This window comes from Heloderma suspectum, chromosome 9, assembly GCF_057233095.1.
Source record: "Heloderma suspectum isolate Gila_16-S chromosome 9, 16-S_ref, whole genome shotgun sequence".
Taxonomy (NCBI): Eukaryota; Metazoa; Chordata; class Lepidosauria; order Squamata; family Helodermatidae; genus Heloderma; species Heloderma suspectum.
Genome location: NC_139466.1, coordinates 47,777,221 through 47,799,724, shown reverse-complemented (window position 1 = coordinate 47,799,724; position 22,504 = coordinate 47,777,221). Strand labels below are relative to the sequence as shown.

The following is a 22,504-nucleotide window of genomic DNA, read 5'->3' as shown; positions in this document are numbered from 1 at the left end:
CCACCTGCCAAGGGTGGTGCAACATGGCAGCTTGTAGCAGGGTGCCACATGGGCCATCAGCCTCTTGAACCCCACATTTTCAGGGAGGCTGAACAGCTGGTCGTCCAACGCCACCATCTCAGCAATGCAGTTGGTGAACTGGTCGGGCATTGGGAGCCTCCACCTGGTGGACCCATACTTCCCCCACCCCATCTCCTCCATGGCAGCCTGCCTAAGCCCCTGGGAGGTGAGAGACGGATTGCTCGCAGGAGTTCCGGCACCACCAGCCTTCCGCTTGCTGCTGCTGCGACGTGGGGGCCTCTTCCCCGAACAAGACCGAGTGGTGCTGCCTCGCTAAGTGCAAGATGGCGCAGTGCCCTGGCTGTTCCCCTGCTCAGAGATACCTTCCAGTGGCAACAGACAACAGTGCAGGGATCCACTCCCACCTCAAAGTGGCACAACACGATCTTGCCCTGGCGTTTCTGTGGAGCCAGAGACTGCCTGCCTTGAGTCTCAAGGGTCACCATGTGAGCAGGGCGAACAATGGAAGAGGGGCCGGGCGTGGGAGCCTCTGCCTGCTGCTCCTCCTCCCCCGTGCCCTGCAGGATCTCCTCCTCTTCGCCCTCCACACTGAGGACGTCAGACACCTCCGACATGTGTCAATCAGCAGGGCTCCCCTCTCCCGCTACAGGAGGAGGAGGAGATGCTCCTCTTTGGCCGAGTGCTGCTGCTGCTGCCTGCACCGGCCTCCTCCAACAGTGACCTCCGGGCACTGCAACTGGCCTGCGCTCTGCTGCCATACTACACCAGGATGCACTATCTGGACTGGGGAGAGCTTGCCTGACGGTGCTGTTAGTCCCAGCAGCACCTCACCCACCTCTGCCCCTGCCAAGACCCTGAAGATGCCTCCTCATATTGGGCTGGTTTGTTTTGCCACACAGTGCAGTATTATTGGAATAACAGAAGTTAAGACTTCCCATAAGGAGCCATGTCATCCTGGCAGTGACTGGCGGGGCTCTGCAGGTCGCTTCTTTCAAACAGCTGTGAAAAGGTTGAGAAATCTTTTTTCCCCCCCTGGAAAATAAAGAGGAAGCCTGCAGTGCCATCCAGATGAAATCTTAGAAGAACAGCTGCCTTTGCGGAGGATGCAAAGGGGCTCAAAACTAAGGTCGGTTGCCGGAGATAAACACCTACGGAAACGCTGTTTTGAAACTCTTAATTAATTAAGATTATAAGGATGGGCAAGCTCCAATCTTAGATAGTATTTGGAAACTTAAGCTACCGGCAAGCACCACTTGCACAGCAAAAAGCGAAAATATGGCAGTTGTATAAATCTAACCTGAATTAAAATCAAGGAGTTGCAGACTTTTACAAAGCGAATTTAGCTCAAGAGGTCCTTTCAAAGGAAGAAAAAAGAAAGAGTACCAAGATTGTTTACATTTTTGAATGAGTATTACAGCCTAATTAACTTTCTATTTCTTTAAATCATTGTTTGAAGGTTTTAATGTTTGAATTGATATGGCTGAAAGCTATGTTTTTGTCCAGTTGCTTTTTTCTTCTGCATGACCTTGAGAAAGCAACGAAGTCAAAATAAATAAATCTTTGGCAGAAAGCCTGGAATAGACTGGAATAATATCAACTTGTGGGCTGACTGCTTGAAATTTATTAAAGAAGGAGTATTGCTGACACCTGTTGGATGCTAAAAAATCAGCAGCTTATGAAAAATCTTTCTTCTTTTATGTACTTTTTTTTTAATCTCTTTTTCTCCTTTTGATACTGAGAGAGATCTTTTTGGCATTGGAGGATCAATAACTTACTGGATATCCAGATAGATTAATTTATAAAGGAAATAATGAAGAAGATAATTGAATGAGTGCTATGAATTTGGATAAACCAGCAAAGGATATCAGAATAACTCATAGCCAAGTGAATAACTGGGAGATGCCTATAGAACAATTAAGTAGAAATACTAAATCCAGAAAAGGCTCTCTAAAAGAGACTCCGACGGGAGATACGAGATTATCGGTGAAATCAACATCTATAAGCAAGGAAGAGGTACCTGAGCAGAAGCAAGATCTACAAAAGATGGCCTTGGATGAACAAACACAGAATATTATAGATGCTATAAGCAAAAAGATGGAGGCTTTAGAACTACACATAGAAGAAAGGATGGGCAGCTTTGAACAATGTATGGAAAAATGGATGGGGAGGCAAGTATTGAAAGTAAAGGAGGAGATTAAAGATACGAAGGAAGAACTGAGACAAGAATTTAAGAAATTCGATGATACATTAAAACAAAGAATAGAAGAGTTTAAAATAATGACAAGTACTGGAAAATAATGCAGGAGTTGTAACTACGGAGTTAGAACGTGAGCAGGATGCCTTGGTTTGAGCTTAAAGACAAGTAACACTCGTTACGTTTTAGAGGGGTCACGGAAAGTTATGGCAGTGCAGAACCTGACCTCAGAACGGAATTGGTAAAGACTATAGCAGCCTTTTTTAGTAAAGAAGAGAAAATCATGGAAATGGAAATAGATCAAGCTTATAGACTGAATTCGACATACACAAAAACAAAAGGTCTACCCAGAGATATTATTGTCCATTTTGTAAAGAAAACTACAAGGGATTCAATTCTCCAGAATCACAAGATATAATATGCTTACAAGAAACTCATATTAAGAATTGGGGAAAACTTTATAAAATGTGTGAAATCGGTATATACCGATCAAAAGGCTCAAATAATTATAAATGGGGACTTGACTAAACCTTGTGAGATACAAAGAGGAACAAGACAAGGTTGCCCTTGTCAACAAGATGATCGAATTACAGAAAGATTAAAAAAGAGAGAGATAAGCTGAGGGCTTTTGCAGTTGACCTGGTGTTTATGTTGGAAGAACCTTTAAAGGGAATTGAAATTTTAATGAAAACATTAAAAGCATTTGGAGCAGTGGCAGGGTTCAAAGTTAATAAACAGAAAACAAAAATTTTAACCAAGAATATGAATGTTCAAGAAAAAAACAGTTGATGGATAAGACTGGCTTCCAAATTGAAAAGAAAGTAAAATATTTGGGAGTCTCTTTGACAAATATGAATTGTATGCTTTTTCAAAATAACTATGTCAAAGTGTGGAATGAAATTAAGCAAGACCTATTAAAATGGGGGAAATTACAGCTATCACTTTTGGGAAGAATTGCAACAATTAAAATGAATGTATTACCTAGAATGTTATTTTTGTTTCAAATGATATCCATTATTACATCGGATTTACCTTTTAAGCAGTGGCAGAGAGATATAACTAAGTTTATATGGCAAGCAAAGAAACCAAGAGTTAAAATAAAAATTTTACAAGAGGCAAAGGAAAGAGTGGCTTGGGATTACCAGATTTTAAAACCTATTTTTCTGCCTGCTGCTTGATGTGGATGAAGGAATGGATGACGTTGAAAAATAGAAGACTTTTAGAACTAGAAGGACATGAATTGAGATATGGGTGGCATGGTTATTTGTGGTATGATAAAACAAAAGTGAATGTAGATTTTAATAATCATTATATAAGACAGGCTATATTAAGAATTTGGAATAAATATAAATTAAGGCTCTATCAAAAAACACCACGGATATCCTCACAAGAAGCAATGCATAGAAGAGAATTTGATAGCATGCATAAATGGATAAGATATAATGATTTACTGGAACTGTCACAAGGGGAATATAAGTTAAAATCAAGGGAAAGCTTATTGGAAGAAGGTCATGTCTGCCAATGGTTTTCATATTTGTGAATTAAAGAAAGGTTTAAAATAGATGAGAAAAATGGTGGATTTGAACAAACAGAATCTGAGTTTGAAACAGCACTGTGTACAAATTATGAACATGTTATTGCTAAACTGTATAAATTACTATTATGGTATGAGACACAGGATGAGCAAGTAAAAGATTGTATGATAAAATGGGCACAAAATGTTGGTCATAATATATCAATGGAAGAGTGGGAAAGTATGTGGGGAAAAGATCTAAAATTTACTTTATGTACAAATCTTAAAGAGAATTTTTATAAGATGATGTATAGATGGTATGTGCCGCCATTTAAACCATCTAAAATGTATAAGGGTGTTTCTGGAAAATGTTGGAAATGTGAAGATCAAGAGGGAATGTTTTATCATTTATAGTGGACTTGTAAAAAAGCTAAAACATTTTGGAAACGAATACAGTCTGTAGCTCAAAGAATATTAAAGACTACTATAGAATTAAAGCCAGAAACGTTTTTATTGGGACTAACAGACAAACACGTAAAGGAGAAGGGGGGAACCCTCTTTCTCTACATGACAACGGCTGCAAGGTTATTGCATGCACAAAAGTGGAAGAATGAAACAATACCAACTGTGAGCGAGTGGATCATGAAAATGATGGAGCTGGCAAAACTTACGATTATAATTAAAGAAGGACCAACAACTAAATTTATGTTAGATTGGAAACCTTTTACAGAATTTGTACAAGAAATAGCAAAAAAGGGATATCTATGTATGTGGATTTTGAACTTTGAGATAGTTGGTTCTGTTGTTGTTGTTGTTAAAAATTAGGAGAGAAATGAGATGTCTGTGAACTCAATGTATGATATACAACTAAGATAAGAAGTAGAGAATAATAATAATAAGCATTTGTTGTGTAAGGGGAGCCAAAGGTAGATATCTTACAATCTTAAGAGATATTTTAGTGTATGTGTATTGTGTGTTTATGTTGTTGTGTTTTTTTTCTTTAAAAAAATAAAAAGTATTATAAAAAAGGAATAATAGAAGTTAACTGTAGGTAGAATTACCAGACCAAAACATCCCACCCTACCAAAAATGTGAAAGTCATCTTGAGATGGAAAAAGAAAGCAGGGAGTAATCCAAAGGAGGAAGGGCTGCAAATAATAGATAATTTCAAATTCATGTTGACACCAAGTTCGAGCAGATTTTTTAAAGAAGACTTTCCTGAATGACTAGGCATGGTTTTATTTTTATACCTTGATTTTAAGTATTTTTATTCTTATATATATTTTCCCCTTTACTGTTTCCTACTTGGGAAAGGTTTTTAGATATGGAGCAATTTATAAATTTGGTAAATAAATAAAATTAAAAATTAAACCACCCTCCGTATCAGAGGACTAGAATGTAGCCACTATAACACCAATTCTAAAAAGGAATTATGGGGGGCAACACATGCCAGCTATTTAAATCCCTTTTCTGAGCACAATGGTGAACAGCTTATTGAAGATATGTAATAGCTTGTTGTTTGGAATTTGCTATGGCGCCATTTGCACAGATGGGTCTGCAAGGGGATAAGGTCTTGGGCTTGCCTACAGTGGCCATTTGACATGAGTTGTGGGGAGATTTTGCTGGTTCTGTTGCTTTGATTACTTTGGTTGGCCAATGTGGGAAGCAGGATGCTGGACGGGACCGGTCCTTTGGTCTCCTCCCCCAGGACTCTTTCCACCTTACTCACAGAGCCAGTTCCAAAGATCCGAGGGCCAACATCCCATTATCTTCAAGCTGACATGTCTGCTGTCAACTCCCCAGCAGAAACATTTTCTACATAAAAGCCTTTCACTCACTGTCTTCAGGCTTCGGATGCATCAGAATAACAGGCAGCTCCACAGCAACATCACTGAAAGGAAGACCACATGGTTCAAAGTGGGAAGCTGAGGGATCCCAGGGCTGCGCCACTGCTCAGGGCATGGGGGAGGCCAGACCAAAGCCATGGGAATCCTGTGTGTGCAACGTCCGATAACCCGCACAGGGCAGCCTGCTCAATCACATCACAAATGCCCCTCCAAGGCACTTAAAGAGAAATAGGGCATTCGTGCTGATACAATAAATGAGAAGCAACTTTCCCAATAAAATGTGACAGACATCAATAATTCAATGCTTACCTTGATGTGAGATCTCCCAGGATGCTGTGGAAAGAAGAAAACATGCAAATTGGAGCAGAGACATTTTTCATCCTCTCTCAAAATACTAGAGCCTGGGGTCATCGCATGAAGCTGATTGGTGGGAGATTCAGGGACTTCCTCACACAGTGCAGAGTCAAGCTATGGAATTCGCTACCACAAGATGTGGTGATGGCCACCAGTTTGGACAGCTTTCAAAGGGGGGTAGAGAATTTTCTGGAGGAGAAGGCTGCCAGTGGCTACTAGTCCTGACGGCTCTATGCTGCCTCCAGTATCAGAGGCAGTGGGCCTGTGCACGCCAGTTGCTGGGGAACAGGGGCGGGAGGGGGCTGTTGCATTCACAGCCTGCCTGTGGGCTTCCCGTCGACAGCTGGTTGGCCCCGTGTGAACAGAATGCCCTTGGTCTGGTCCAGCAGGCCTCTCCGGGTGTTCTCATGTCCTTAAAAGTTCTGTCTCACTGACCTAGTTTGCATGACATGACAGCCTGTCATGAGTTCATTAACACTCGGGGTGTTAATGAATTGATGGCGTGTGCCATCAGCCTCATAAATATCCCCCAGCCAGGAATTGCGGTGGCTTTCCATGTCATCCAAATCCAGGTGGTGGGAGTTACTTGAGGGTTATTCAACCCTTGCAGAACCCATCGTCTGTTTTAGGGTTGAGAGGGTAGCTCAGCCCGCAAATAACCCTGCCAGCCAGGTCTGCACAACACAGCCTGCCAGGGCAACCCCAGCCAGGGCCTGAGGATGCATGCTGGTGGCCAGCAGGTGCTGAAGCTTCCTCAGGGTAAATTAACCCATGGTGGGCTATCAGGTCATGTCATGCCCACTGGCTGAGGTAACCTGGTAAAGGCCACGATCCTAGTCCAAAGGCATCCTTGCCAATGAATAGTGCAGCTTCAAATCAGCCAGCACAAGCCTGTTTGGCCTCCAGATCTCCAACACGTGGGCTTGCTCTCTAATTCACAGCCCAAAGGAACCGAAGAGGAAAAGCCTGAATTGACAGGCATTCTCTGGGGCTGGGTGAAGGTAATCGGGTGCCTGTGGGCACCAGTGTGACCCCCGACACCTTTCCTAGTGCCCTCAGACATCTTCCACTTTTTATTTGACAAAAACAAAAATCCAAAACATTACTTCAGAGCAAGGTGAGAGCCTTCAGCTGCTATCCTCTTCATTTCCTGTGAATGGCTCTGGGTCACATGTAGGGTTCAGGGACATTCTTGGGAAATGAAGACGGAGGGTGGCTGCAAGCTGATGCTCTCCTCTCCAGCCACCCAGAAAAGGGGAGCGGGGAGAAGAAGGGACTCCTGTCTGGGAAGCTGGGGAAGCGGAAGAGAGCAGAGGCGGCAAGGGAGAACAGCAGCGCATGAGCTGAGGGTGGGATCAGGGCAGCCAGCAGGCAGCCAGTGGGGAGGGAGTGCAGCAGGGGGACAAGAGGGGCTGCGGTAGCCAACTGGGAGTGACTGGGGGCGGGGGCAGGTGGAATTGTGTGCTTGTGTGTCTGGAGGGATGCGGCTACATGTGTGAGAGAAAACGAGAGGGAGAGGATTCAGGGAATACTGGGGAAGCTGAAAAAGAGCGTCGTTTTGTGTGTGCTTGCAGTGAGGAGAAGGTGCATGCCTGGAAGAACGCATGGATACATGAGGTGCTTGAGGGTGTGAAAGGACGGAAGGTGGATGGGGGCATGGTGCATGTGTGTGAGAGTGAGAGAGAGCGTGCATCTGTGGGGTGGTGAGCTGGGATGAAAGAGTCAAAAAGAATGGGTTGGCTCGTCAGGGGTGGAAAAGAAAAAGGATTTGCTTTCTGTGAATAGGTTTCTGTTGTCAATTAACACTGTGGGTTCAAAGGAATTGTTTAGTGTGCCGGGGCTCAGACCCCACCTCTGTCTTGCACTCAGTCTTTTGTGCAGGTTACTTATCGTTTGTGACTAGCCATGGCAGCCATTTTGTGGCAGGGCCCAGGACAGTTTTTCAAATTGTTGAATGTGAGCAGAGGCCTAAAAAGATTGCCTACCCTTGCTTTGGGTTATACCTTTCACATGATTTTAGTCGTAAAGAGCCAAACATGTTGAGCCAAAGGCAGCCTGGGCTGATAGTCTATTTATAAATGCAACTCTGCCAAATTAAGCAGTAATAATGAGTTAAGCTAACATCCATGTGGCTGTGTAGATAAGAATAGCCCAGTGGGAACGGTCTCCATCAGGACCAGGTGCATGCCACACAGCAACAGAGTGCCACAAACCAACAGAACATCCGTTTCATCTCCTTTGTAAAGAAAAGATGCTCACCCCCCTCTGGATACCATCAGGGTGACTTTCACTCTGTAGGACACCAGGATCCCAAGCACTTCCTTGTCCATCCCAGGTCTAAGGCTAAGGGGGAGAGAGGAGGCGATTAAAGAGAGTGATGGATAGATAGCACAGATAGACAGCAATAGGCAGCATTAGGGAAGAGGTGATTTCTCTACCCAGAAATGGGGAATGTCCAAACCATGGGCCTAAAACTGGCCTGCACAGCCTCGGGCTCCCTCTCTGGGCCCTCTACTCCGCTGCTGGATGATAGGAACAACTACGCATGCTTCCAGACACTAGGGGATGATAAAGAACACGTCGTGTCAACACCCACTTGTCTTGCTTATCCCCCTTGTTGTCCTGTAACGTGCTTGGTTCCTTTCCCTTACTCACTCCCCTTGCTCTTTCTCTTGGTGTCTGCAACAGCCAACATGAGCTCCTTCCCAGATGGAAGCAAGTAACCATATCTCATGCCTTTGGTTACTTAGGGGGTGCTCGTAGAATCATGGAATCATAGAACAGTAGGGTTGGAAGGGGCCTACAAGACCACCGAGTCCAACCCCCTGCTCAAGGCAGGAATCCCAAGTCAGAGCATCCCTGACATATGGCTGTCCAGCCTCATCTTGAATGCCTCCAGTGTGGGAGAGCCCACCACCTCCAACAGTAATTGGTTCCATTGGCGTATTGCTCTAACAGTCAGGAAGCTTTTCCTGATGTTCAGCTGGAATCTGGCTTCCTGTCACTTGAGCCCATTCTTCCGTGTCCTGCACTCTGGGATGATCGAGAAGAGATCCCAGCCTTCCGTTCTGGGACAACCTTTCAAGGACTTGAAGAGCGCTATCCTATCTCCCCTCAGTCTTCTCTTCTCAAGGCAAAACATGCCCAGTTCTTTCAGTCTCTAGTCTTCATAGTTTGTTTCCCGCCTCCTAGCTGAGCAGAGCAGAGCAGAGCAGAGCAGAGCAAGCTGCTCCAGCTGGTCTAGGGGCTAGAGAAGCAAGCAACCTCCCAGAGAGCAAGTGATCAGAGCAAGTGAACAGGGAGAGCAAACAGGAGTTGGCCAGGGGAGTTGCAGTGGAAGAGGAGACAAAGGCAAAGTGTGAATAGAGGACCAAGCACAGGCTACTCCAGTACAATCAGAAAGCTAGAAACAAAAAGGAAACAGAGACTATGGAAGGAGAAGACTCTCCAGTGGTGGTGACCTGCAAGATTTGTTTTCTTGCCTGAGCACAACATGGCCTACACCTGCAACAAGTGCAAGTTGATCACGCTGCTGGAAGAAAAAGTAAGAGGACTGGAGCGGCGACTGTCGATGCTAGGAATGTACGAAACCCCCTTACCTGGAGTCTGCAGGGGGTCCGCAGGAGGGGGAGGCAATCTGTCCCTCCCTCCCAGAATCCTCGCCAGCCAGCTCCGCTCCACGGCGAAACCACAGAACCACCGGCCGCCTCCAGCAGCTGGCGGACTTCCAGCCACTGCCGGTCTGCGGATGCCATTTGTGTCCCTGCTCTTTGCCGCGATAGGCTACATAAAGATTTATGTAGCCTATCATGGCAAAGAGAAGAGACGTAAATGGCATCCACTATGCCAGATGCCATTTTCTTCCACAGACTGGCAGCGGACCGACCGGACCCGGCCAGTGGCAGGTAGGATCTGTTCCAGGGCAATTTTGCGGGGTTACGGAGGTGGGTGGCCTGTTCCACCATGGACTCCGAGGGGCTGGATTCCTCACTGGAGTCCGTGGCAGAATTCTCTAACATCCCTAGTCGATGCTCCAGGGAATAAGAGAACACAAAGAGTTCTTGGACAGAACAGTGGAACTACAGCACCAAAGTGAAGAACAGAAGCCAGAAGAGCAACAGCAAGCTGAGGCAGAAGTGGAAAATGCGGAGGTGAGGAAAAATGAACTAGAGGATACTCCTTGGAAAGGGGTGACAGTTAGGAGCAGAAGAACTAGAAGCCACCCTGCACCAGTGGAGGCAGTGGAACTAGGGAACCGTTTTCAGGCATTGGAGGATGAGACTGGAGGACAGCCTGCAGAGGAAGAATTACAGGGGAACCTGAATGAGAGCGAGCAAGAGGCTGATGGTCAGTCAAGAAGAGGCGACGAAACCAAGACCTACCACAAGAAGAAGAGAAGAGTAGTAGTGGTGGGAGACTCCTTGCTGCGTGGGATCGAAGCCCAAGTATGTTGCAAGTAGGGATGGGGGAGAATTTCTCCCCGAAACTTCGGGGGGCCAAGCGCCAACGCATTCGGTCCTCCGAAGGTTGTTCGGGGAGAAATTCTCCGCCCGCCCCCCCGGGATGGGACTTACCTTTCACGAATGTCCCTCCCGGAGGCGGGTCCCGGCGGCAGTTCGGCAGGTCTTCGTCAGGGGCGGGGGCGGCAGCTGGTCTTTCGACCGGCTGCCACCGCCGCCATTACAAGCAAAGTAAAAAAAAAAAAAAACGCCCCTGTGATAGGCTACGTAACGATTAACGTAGCCTATCACGGCTAGATTTGCAAAGTCAGCCATGATAGGCTACGTTAATCGTCACGTAGCCTATCAAGGGTGACTTTAAAAAAAAAAAAAGCGCGTACGGCTAATGGTGGCCCCCATAGGGAGCTGCCATTCGCGTTCCTTATTTGGTCCCTGTAGTCTACGTAAAGATTTATGTAGACTACGGAGAAAATAAGGACAACGCAAATAGCGTTGCCCTTATTTTCGCCGTAGTCTACGTAAATCTTTACGTAGACTACAGGGACCAAATAAGGAACGCGAATGGCGGCTCCCTATGGGGGCCGCCATTTGCGTACGCGCTTTTTTTTTTTCAAAGTCACCCGTGATAGGCTACGTGACGATTAACATAGCCTATCATGGCTGACTTTGCAGATCTAGCCGTGATAGGCTACGTTAATCGTTACGTAGCCTATCACAGGGGCGTGGGTTTTTTGGTTTTTTTTTCTTTTGAAGTTCGCGGCTGGGGACACGGGGCGCTTCTCCCCGGCCTGAATTTTGGCCGGGCGAGGAGGGAAGCCTCCACCCCCCGGCCTGAACTTCGGGGGGAGCAGCGAAGCGCCTCCCCCCCACCGTGAAGCAAGCTGCGAGACCAGGTAAGTGACTTTTGTGCACCCCTAGTCGCGAGGACCCATGGATTTGCCAGGTATGCTGTCTCCGATGCTGATTGGAGACATGACTAAAGCGTTGCCTACTAAAGCCCACTGACAGGTCTCCCTTTCTTCTCATCCATGTGGGAACAAATGATACCGCCAAGCGGAGCTACAAAGAAATCACGTCAGACTTTGAAGCTTTGGGAAGGAAACTCAAGGACTTTGGGGCCCAGACAGTTTTCTCATCCAACCTTCCAGTAGTTAGAAGAGGGATAGAAAGGAAAAGAAAAATACTCCGGGTGAATGACTGGCTACGAAGGTGGTGCCGGCACAAGAGATTTGGATTCTGGGGCCACGGGCTATGCTTCCTGGAAGATGGGCTGTTGGCTAGGGACGGGTTGCACCTCACAAGGACTGGGAAGAATGTGTTTGGCCACAGCATGAAGAACTTCATCAGGAGGGCTTTAAACTGAATCCTACAGGGAAGGGAGACGTAAAGTTGGGGGTAACAATGGACGAAGGCTCATGCAGCGAAACAGAGAGAACAGCTCTAATAGCGCCCAATCATAGTCTTCAGACACATGTAGGAAGAAAGCCAGACCATGAAGCACATTGTCTTCGATGTCTATATACCAATGCCCAGAGTATGGGAAACAAACAGAACAAACTTGAACTCTTAATACAGGAGAGAAATTATGACTTGATAGGTGTAACTGAGACTTGGTGGGTTGACTCTCATGACTGGAATACTGCAACTGAAGGATATAACTTGTTCAAAAAGAATAGGAGGAACAGAATAGGAGGTGGGGTTGCAGTATATATTAAAAATACTTATCTCTGCACAGAAATACAGGAGGATGAGCATGAGCTGGGTAGCCCCATCGAGAGCATCTGAGTTAAAATAAATCAAGCAAACAATAAAAGGAACCTGGAGTCTACTACTGGCCACCCAATCAAGGAGAAGATGAGGATGAAACTTGTGAAAAGCAAATTCCCAAAGTTTCAAGGAAGCATGATGTAGTAGTAATGGGGGACTTCAATTTCCACGATATTTGTTGGGAGACAAATTCCACACGCGGGCATAGTAAAAGACAGAGGAAAGAAATGGTGGTTCAGCTATTAAATAAGGATGGCAAAATGATAACAGATGACAAGGAAAAGGCAGAAGTGCTCAATTCCTACTTTGGCTCAGTCTTCTCCCGAAAGAGGGTCTATGAGCCCCTTAGCAAAGGCAAAGTACAGGCTGAAGGGGCAGGATTGCAGCTTGAGATCGTTAGGCATATGGTCAAGGAACACCTAATTACTTTAGGTCATAGACCCACTTTCAGGAGAAGACTGAGCCAAAGTAGGAATTGAGCACTTCTGCCTTTTCTTTGTCACCTGTTATCATTTTGCCATCCTCATTGAATGTCCTCTGTCTTTTACTATGCACGTAGCTGAAGAAATCCTTTTTGTTGCTTTGAGCATCCCTTGCTAACCTCAGCTCGTTCTCAGCTTTAGCCTTCCTGACGCCATCCCTTCAATTCTGTGCTACCTGCCTGCACTCTTCCTTTGTAGCTTGGCCTTTTCCACTTCCTATGTGTATCCTTTTTTTGTTTTCAGGTAATCTCTAAGCTTTCTGTGAAGCCACATTGGCTTCTTCTGTTGTCTTCTGCCTTTTTTTCTTGTTGGAACTGTTTGTAATTGTGCCTTGAGAATTTCCTTTTTTAAAAACTCCCACCCATCTTGGACTCCTTTTCTCATTCGAGTTGCTTGCCATGGGACCTTACTTATCAGTGTTCTGAGTTTAGTAAAATTGGCTTTCCTAGGGTACGCGTTTGGCTACACTCGGCTTTTGCTTACTTTAGAACCAAGAACTTGAATAGAACATGGTCACTTCCCCCCAGAGTTCCCGTAACTGCTACTTTATCCACTAAGTCATCTCTGTTGGTTAGGATCAAGTCAAGGATAGCCAGTCCTCTAGTTCCTTCCTCTACTTTCTGTAGGAGGAAGTTATCCACCACACAAGTCAGGAATTTCCTGGAGGGGCCATGTTTTGCAGAATTGTCTCTCAACAAATATCGGGGAAATTGAAGTCCCCCATTACTACTACATCATGCTTCCTTGAAACCTTAGCAATTTGCTTTTCAAAAATTTCATCCTCGTCTTCTCCTTGATTGGGTGGCCAGTAGTAGACTCCGACCACCATGTTCCTTTTATTCTTTGCTCCACTTATTTTGATCCAGATGGTCTTGATGGGGCTGTATTTCTGTGCAGATATATATATTTTCAACATATAGTGCAACTCCACCACCCTTTCTGTTCCTTCTGCTCTTTTTGAACAAGTTATATCCTTCAACTGCTGTGTTCCAGTCATGGGAGTAGTAAAACAGCATTAAATAGCCTTCTTTAACAATGTGTATAAAAGGCACTAATAAAGTAAGTTGATATGAACGTCTTCTAAACTGACTCTAACCTGCATTTATTCCCTCTGCAATTTCTCTAGATAAGGCAACTCTGCTGTAAGTCACACCAGACTTTCCAACATCCCCAAGTCCCACCCCTATCCAGGCCCCATGCCCTGGAGGCTACCAGGGGCTTCGGGAGAAGGTGGAGAGAGGAATCACTGGGGTTAAATTCCTCTGCACACTGGAAATTCCTCTGCAAGCTCTTCCTCTTCCCATCTGTTTTATCTCTGATCACAGATTGGACATAACAGCAAGGATCCCCATGACTCAGCTGGCCAGGGAAGCTTGCATCCGGGAAAGCATGTGCACACCAAAGGTGGATGCAAAGGGATGCTTCACTCTACCCAGAATTTCCCTGGCTAGGGAAAGCCCAGGCTGAGCCAAGCCCTTCTGTCCGCAAAAGGTTTGTGTGAGCCAGCTCAGCTTCACTGGCCACACATCCTCCCTGAATGGGAGAAGGCCCAGGGCTAGCGAAGAGGCTGCCCCGGTTTGGGGGATCATGCAGGTGGCATTTTGGCTGGGGCATTTTTGCTGCTGGTGGGCCTTCCCCAGTCCACAGTTCTCTGTGTGCAGTGCAGCCAGGTCCCCAGCCAAAGTGCTGGGTGAATTATCACCTGCCACATCAGCCAGGGATCAAATTACACTGGGGGGATGTGGCCACACCGCCTGATGTCATTTGGCCCACAGTGAGCTGGATGGAGAGGTCATCCCACCCCTATGCCCCAAGCTAGTTCCCCACCCCATTCTTACACAGTGGTGGAGGCCAGGTTGGTGTCTTCATGCTTGAGCTTGCCATCCAGGGCCAGGCCGCGCTTCTCACGGTTGCTGGATAAGGTGGGGGTCACAGAGTAGCTTTTGGAGAAGGTGGAGTTGGCAGCCACATTATCTCTAAAAAAAGGGGCAGAGACAAGGTGAAAAAGTTGAAATCAGTGAAAGCTACACAGCAAACCACTGAAATTTAACACTTGCAACTGCTGAAAAATGGCCACATCTTCCAGAAACATTTCCAACATGGAAGTAACTTTCATGGAAAAAGTAGCACAAAACATGCAAGTGAACCATCATTATGTAAGTTGCTCACATGCACAGGTAGGGATGTACGGATTCCCCACCTTCCGATCCGGTGGGGAATCCACCCGGGGGGAGAGGTGATCCATTCCTCCCCCCCCCAATCCTCCAGAGCGGCTCCGGTGGAATTCCGCAGAGCAGTACTCCAGCTCCCTAGACCAGGCGATACAGTAATGGGAGCTGCCATTACCCTATCGCTGGCTGTTGTTGTCCTTCTTCTGCGCACCAGTTGGCAAAGCCACCCCCCAGCGCTCTGGCCTTGTCTAGGGAGCACTGCTCCCTAGACCAGGAGATACGCTAATGGCGGCTGCCATTAGCCTATCGCTGGGAGAAATACAGACTTAAATAGTGTATTATATGCCATTTGCGGCTGTAAAGCACCGTGTTTGACCTAAATACAGCCCTAAACGGCTGCAATTAGGTCAAAGTCAGGGCTTTACGGCCTCAAGTAGCGTCCAATATGCTATTTACGTCTGTGTTTCTCCCAGCGAGAGGCTAATGGCAGCTGCCATTAGCGTATCACCTGGTCTAGGGAGAAGGGAGCCCCTCCTCGTGAAATCATCTGGAGCCGGAGGTAAGTGGAGCTGCTCCACCGCAGATTCCGGATTCTTTGGAATCTGGCCTCATTGGAGTCCGCAGAGGATTTCTCTGCCATCCGTATGCACAGGTTGCTTCCCCTCACAACCCTTTACCCTACGCACATTCTGTATATATGCTAGGGATCCTTGGCCAATCACACTTTGCCAGTGGAGTCAGATACACACAAGTGACATGACAAGTCCATCTTTTCTAAGATTTTAATGTATGGAATTCATAATAAGAGGGTAAATCTAAGTGACTCATCTAAGTCCACCCTAACTGAGCGACTTCACAGTCTGAGAGCTGAGTTTCTGTAGAAGCCCAGCCATCAAGGCCCACCCTTCCCTCACTTTCTCCAGCAAATTGGAACAAAGCCATGGAAAGGGAGCATCTGGATGTATTAGGGATCCCTGGATGTATTAGGAATGCGTAGCCTATCGCATTAATAAAAAGCATGGATGCAAATGGCGTCCAGGATGCCATTTGTGGCCATAAAGGCCTTAGTTTAAGGTAAATGCAGCCATTTATGGCTGCATTTACCTTAAATTAAGGCCTTTATGGGTGCAAATGGCGTCTTGGATGCCATTTGCGTCCACAGTCACTTCCCTCCCTTTGCCTCCCCCCCCCCACGGACCCCCCGCCGCAGAACAGTTGATAAGCATTCCACCCATCCCTAGGATGTATTCATGTAGAATTGCACAAATTCAGCATTTGAAAGAACAAGTGCAAAGCTACAGAGGAGAAGTGAGTATGTTTATAAATCATGTGAAAAATGTTCTGGGGCAAAACTGAAACGAAATCAGAAATTGCCTGGCTACATCCACCATAATTCAAACCATGTTTACCAAAAGACCCAAGGCAACTTACACCTGGCCCTCCCAGATCTTTCCTCTGGTCAAACACTGGCCACTTACGTGAACTCCTCTGAACACACAACCTTGGTATATTTGTCCAGCGAATAGAGAACCACATCTGTGATTTGCTCAACTAAACAGAATAAACAGAGAGAGAGAGAGAGAGAGAGAGAGGCTGCCTCTACACTAAAGGAAAAACTCGCAGTCCTCCCATTGTGGAGCCTTCCCGCATTTACAGCGGCTCCCAGATGGCAACCACATGATTGCTGAGAGGGGAAGCTGTTAATTTTCAAGGTTCCATAGAACTCAATGAAACAGCGCTGTTTTCTAGGGGCTGTTTTAATCACGTAACTTTCCAACTTTAAAAGATAGTTCATTAGTTCCGGATCTTTTTGAGATGGAATAACCAGGAAATACCTCTGCATGTGCCCCGGAGGTTGATGACATCATGAAAAGGACCTGCAAACGTCCATGAGTGAGCAATCTCAATAGGAGGATAAAAGCTCCATGTGAAGGGACCCATAGTGTGTGTGGGGCAGGGGGTAGGAACCGCAATTAGCTAGGTAGTGAAGATGTTACATGGATATTATGCATAACACAACAGCCCTCAGTTCTAGTTTAGAAATTATTTCTAAAATCTGAAGTGTAATGATATTTAAAATTTTAAAAATGTGGTTTACTTATAACAACATTGTATTTTTTGTCTACAGTCTGTGCTCTCTTCAAAAATGTAAAGACTGCTTAAGATTTTGAAGTAAAAGATAAAAAGACATGCCTGATCTCACAGTCCTGTTTAAAAACAACCCTCTGTATGCTGAAACCAGAAATTCTGTGAACCTACAATTTCTGTGGTGGCACTTTATTCTTGAGAAATGGAATGGGATACATTAACTGCTGATCCATAATCAAGCTAAATACAAGAATCCCATCTCATAAAATCTGTAGGTAAGGACAAATTTGTCACATTACACTGGCACAGAATTCTGATTTTCACCATCTCCAGTCATAGTTTGCATGCAAGGATACAGAACCTCAGGCCTGGGGGCCAAATCTGGCCTGCCATCTGGCCTTGTGGGCTCCTCCTGATGGCCAAGTCCCCATCCCCTGGCCCACCCCCTTTTCCCTGGCCACTGACTATTTGGTGGTTTCATGGCTTTTGTGCAGTTTTTCCCTCATTCTAAAAGGCTGAAATGCCTCTCTGAAGGCTGAGTGAATGGCAGGGAGAGCTTTTAAACTACAATATGGTATTTGCTCCAGCAAAGGAGATCGTTACCTTGTCGTGGTGCTGAGCTTGAGCACCTCAATGACGCCATGAGCTAAACCATGAAGGGACACCCAAGAGGGGAAGGTCATGGCAGAGAGGTCAGACTAAATACGATCCCTGGAGAAGGTAATGGCAACCCACCCCAGTATTCTTGCCATGAAAACTAAATGGATCAGGACAACCAGGGGTATGTCAGTGTACCATCGGAAGATGGGACTCCCAGGTCGGAAGATGGTCAAAATGCTACTGGGGAGGAACAGAGGATAAGTTCAACTGCCCCAGATGTGATGACGCAGCTAGCTCAAAGCCGAAAGGACAGCTAGCGGCCGATGGTGCTGGTGGTGAACGACGAATCCGATGTTCTAAAGATCAATACACCATAGGAACCTGGAATGTAAGATCTATGAGCCAGGGCAAATTGGATGTGGTTACTGGGGAGATGTCAAGATTAAATATAGACATTTTGGGTGTCAGTGAACTGAAATGGACTGGAATGGACCACTTCACATCAGATGACCATCAGATCTACTACTGTGGACAAGAGGACCACAGAAGAAATGGAGTAGCCTTCATAATTAATAATAAAGTGGCTAAAGCAATGCTTGGATACAATCCAAAAAATGACAGAATGATCTCAAGTCGAATTCAGGGTAAGCAATTTAACTTCACAGTGATCCAAATATACACCCCAACCACAGATGCTGAAGAAGCAGAAGTAGATCAGTTCTGTGAGGATCTGCAGCACCTACTGGATAGTATGCCAAACAAAGATGTTATTTTCATTACAGGAGACTGGAATGCTAAGGTGGGTAGTCAAACGACACCTGGAATTACAGGCAAGCATGGTCTGGGAGAACAAAATGAAGCAGGACATAAGCTGATAGAATTTTGCCAAGACAACTCACTGTGCATAACAAACACTCTCTTCCAACAACCTAAGAGATGACTTTATACATGGACTTCACCAGACGGTCGACACTGAAATCAGACTGACTACATCCTTTGTAGCCAAAGGTGACGGACATCTATACAGTCGGTAAAAACAAGACCTGGAGCTGACTGTAGTTCAGATCACGAACTTCTTATCGCACAGTTTAGAATCAGACTCAAGAGAATAGGGAAGACCCACAGATCAGTTAGATATGAGCTCACAAATATTCCTAATGAATATGCAGTGGAGGTGAAGAATAGATTTAAGGGACTAGATTTAGTAGATAGGGTCCCGGAAGAACTATGGGCAGAAGTTTGCAACATTGTTCAGGAGGCGGCAACAAAAAACGTCCCAAAGAGAAAGAAAACCAAGAAGGCAAGATGACTGTCTGCTGAGACACTGGAAGCAGCCCAAGAAAGAAGGAAAGCAAAAGGCAACAGTGATAGGGGGAGATATACCCCATTAAATGCAAAACTCCAGAGGTTAGCCAGAAGAGATAAGGAATTATTTTTAAACAAGCAATGCGTGGAAGTGGAAGAAGATAATAGGAAGGACAAGAGACCTCTTCCAGAAAACTAGAAACATCAGAGGTAAATTCCAGGCAAAAGTGGGTATGATCAAAAACAAAGATGGCAAGGACCTAACAGAAGCAGAAGAGATCAAGAAAAGGTGGCAAGAATATATGGAAGATCTGTATAGGAAGGATAATAATATCGGGGATAGATTTGACGGTGTGGTCAGTGAGCTAGAGCCAGACGTCCTGAAGAGTGAGGTTGAATGGGCCTTAAGAAGCATTGCTAATAACAAGGCAGCAGGAGACGACGGTATCCCAGCTGAACTGCTTAAAATCTTGCAAGATGATGCTGTCAAGGTGATGCATGCCATATGCCAGCAAATTTGGAAAACACAAGAATGGCCACCAGATTGGAAAAAATCAACTTATATCCCTATACCAAAAAAGGGAAACCCTAAAGAATGTTCAGACTATCAAACAGTGGCACTTATTTCACATGCCAGTAAGGTAATGCTCAAGATCTTGCAAGGTAGACTCCAGCAATTCATGGAACGAAAATTGCCAGCTATACGAGCTGGGTTTAGAAAAGGCAGAGGAACTAGAGACCAAATTGCCAATATCCGCTGGATAATGGAGAAAGCCAGGGAGTTTCAGAAGAACACCTATTTCTGTTTTATTGACTAGTCTAAAGCCTTTGACTGTGTGGATCATAACAAATTGTGGCAAGTTCTGGGTGGTATGGGGATACCAAGTCAAGTCATCTTGTCTGCCTCCTGAGGAATCTGTATAACGACCAAGTAGCAACAGTAAGAACAGACCACGGAACAACGGACTGGTTTAAGATTGGGAAAGGAGTACGGCAGGGTTGTATGCTCTCACCCTACCTATTCAGCCTGTACACAGAACACATCATGTGACGTGCTGGGCTTGATGAAGCCAAGGCTGAAGTTAAAATCGCTGGGAGAAACATTAACAATCTCAGGTATGCAGATGATACCACTTTGATGGCTGAAAGCGAGGAGGAGCTGAGGAACCTCATGACGAAGGTGAAAGAAGAAAGTGCAAAAGCCGGTTGCACTTAAACCTCAAAAAAACCAAGTTTATGGCAACCAGTTTGACTGATAACTGGCAAATAGAGGGAGAAAACGTGGAGGCAGTGACAGACTTTGTATTTCTAGGTGCAAAGATTACTGCAGATGCTGACTGCAGCCAGGAAATCAGAAGATGTTTACTTCTTGGGAGGAGAGCAATGACAAATCTTGATAAAATAGTTAAGAGCAGAGACATCACACTGACAACAAAGGTCCGCATAGTTCAAGCAATGGTATTCCCCGTAGTAACCTATGGCTGCGAGAGCTGGAGCGTAAGGAAGGCTGAGCGAAGGAAGATAGATGCTTTTGAACTGTGGTGCTGGAGGAAAATTCTGAGAGTGCCTTGGACTGCGAGAAGATCAAACCAGTCCATACTCCAGGAAATAAAGCCAGATTGCTCACTTGAGGGAATGATATTAAAGGCAAAACTGAAGTACTTTGGCCACATACTGAGAAGACAGGATACCCTGGAGAAGATGCTGATGCTAGGGAAAGTGGAAGGCCAAAGGAAGAGGGGCCGACCGAGAGCAAGATGGATGGATGATATTCTGGAGGTGATGGACTCGAGCTTGGGGGAGCTGGGGGTGGTGACGGCCGACAGGAAGCTCTGGCATGGGCTGGTCCATGAAGTCATGAAGAGTCAGAAGCGACTGAACGAATAAACAACAAAATGCTGGTTTTGTTGGTATTTTTGACTCCCACCTCTTTTGCCTTCTGCTCTGCCCACCACCGGCATCTTGCCCCCAAGAGCCTCTCAGAAACGGACTTTGGCCCTCAGGGTGAAAGAGGTTCAGCACCCCGGCCACGGTGGAATAATCTAATCGCTTCCACTATATATGCTCACCATGCAACTAATTCTTCCCATCAGGCTATCAGAATTGTGCAACCTTGATCATGTTCCAAAGAGTCTGAAGCTGGTGTTGTGCATGAGAATGATGTGGAGAAGGGAAAGTAAAAAAGAAGAATATGGAGAAATAAGTGTGGAGTGCCAAAATATGGATTGCATCTTGGCCTCAGTGCACTTACATGAATGAGCTGCTTGCATTGCTGGTTTTGTTTTTTCCTTACCTGATATTTTAATTTTCTTCACAATCTTGTTTGTGGTATTGTTAATGTTGACATTAACTCCAATTGGATCTCCATGGTAATAAATCTGAAATCACAGTGGATTGTTGCAAAAGTAAGACTTGGATTCCTGCATCCGACTTGGATTCCTGCATTGAGCAGGGGGTTGGACTCGATGGCCTTGTAGGCCCCTTCCAACCCTACAATTCTATGATTCTATGATTCTAAGGTGAAGGGGGAAAGCTCCATGTTCACCTGGATTCTTCCAGCACCATTTGTGCATCCCTTGTGCCATTTTGTCATCTGCTTCCCTTTTCTTCTGATCTTATGATGCTGCATCATAAGTCCATCATTGAAAGATTGGAAGAAGAAAGAAGAAGATGGCTAAATGGAACAAGAGGTGGGCATCTAAATGGTGCTACAGTCCAGGAGAAACGCATTTTCTGTAAAGCAAGGTACTTTCAGTACTAAGGATTCTATGAACATATTTCTATGAATATGGGGAAGAGACCCATTGCTGAGTATTACAAGGAGCAACGCAAGAGTTCTGAGGGGAGAGCTGGAGCCTGTTTTAGAGGCAATTGTCATCTACATTAATAAAGGAAGAGAGCAGTAGGGAGGTTAAGCAGAAAGCAAACGTCTCTCGAGAAAAGTTGAAAGCAAATATGCAACACGAACCTCCTTATCCAGTGAGGCCTCAAGGTGCAAAGGCTTGTCTGACATCATGAACTGCCTGGTAGTCTCCGACTTTGGTGCTGAGCCTGCATTGACAGGTGCAAACTGGACCTTTCGGATCACCAGTCGTACTGAATTCCTGCATGGAGAAGAAATGGCCAAGCACATCAGAACTGCGGATGCAGGCACTGGAACGTGGCTCAGGCAGGTCATATTATGCATGGTTCCTTGGCCATATGCTGAATTTCTAAAGGGTGATCAGCAGTCAGATACGGCAGATTCACTGCGAGTATCGCACGTGTTGAGAGATGCATCAGCTCTTCCAAGGACAAGAGAATCCGATGAAGATTGCTTCCAAAAATGATTCAAAATTCCCCTCAATGTAGCTTGAACCACATTTGACTCCTCCTTAAATTTGCCTCTGCACCCAATAACTGTCCACTTTTTTTGCTTCATATTGGTTGGGGCCAACCCTTTTTTGAATTTTAACTAATCTAAATTTGAAGGAATGGATGGAAATAGCTCCAGATATTCTACAGAATATCTAAATATTCTGTAGATATTCTAAATATCTACAGAATACTCTTCAAGCAGAAGGCCATTTCCTTTTCTGCAGGCTGTTTCAAGCTCTTGAGAAGCATCAGAAATTGGAAAGAGAGACTGCTTTTAATGTAGAATAAGTCAAAAGCAAACAAAATGAATCAACACAAATACCTCTACAACAAAGAGGTTGTAGA

At 45.5% G+C, this 22,504-nt stretch overlaps 1 protein-coding gene across 1 annotated transcript in view; it reads right to left on the bottom strand.

Annotated features, from left to right (window-relative positions):
* The window catches only part of ARR3 (arrestin 3), a 121,164-nt gene that overhangs the window by 12,787 nt on the left and 85,873 nt on the right, over positions 1-22,504 (bottom strand). Inside the window, exons 9-15 of the mRNA XM_084814287.1 lie at positions 21,771-21,906; positions 21,096-21,180; positions 16,288-16,360; positions 14,477-14,614; positions 8,189-8,272; positions 5,885-5,908; positions 5,563-5,619 (exon numbers count right to left, since the gene is read on the bottom strand). Of these exons, the coding sequence (XP_084670413.1) occupies positions 5,563-5,619; positions 5,885-5,908; positions 8,189-8,272; positions 14,477-14,614; positions 16,288-16,360; positions 21,096-21,180; positions 21,771-21,906 (597 nt within the window). The remainder of the gene's footprint in view (positions 1-5,562; positions 5,620-5,884; positions 5,909-8,188; positions 8,273-14,476; positions 14,615-16,287; positions 16,361-21,095; positions 21,181-21,770; positions 21,907-22,504) is intronic.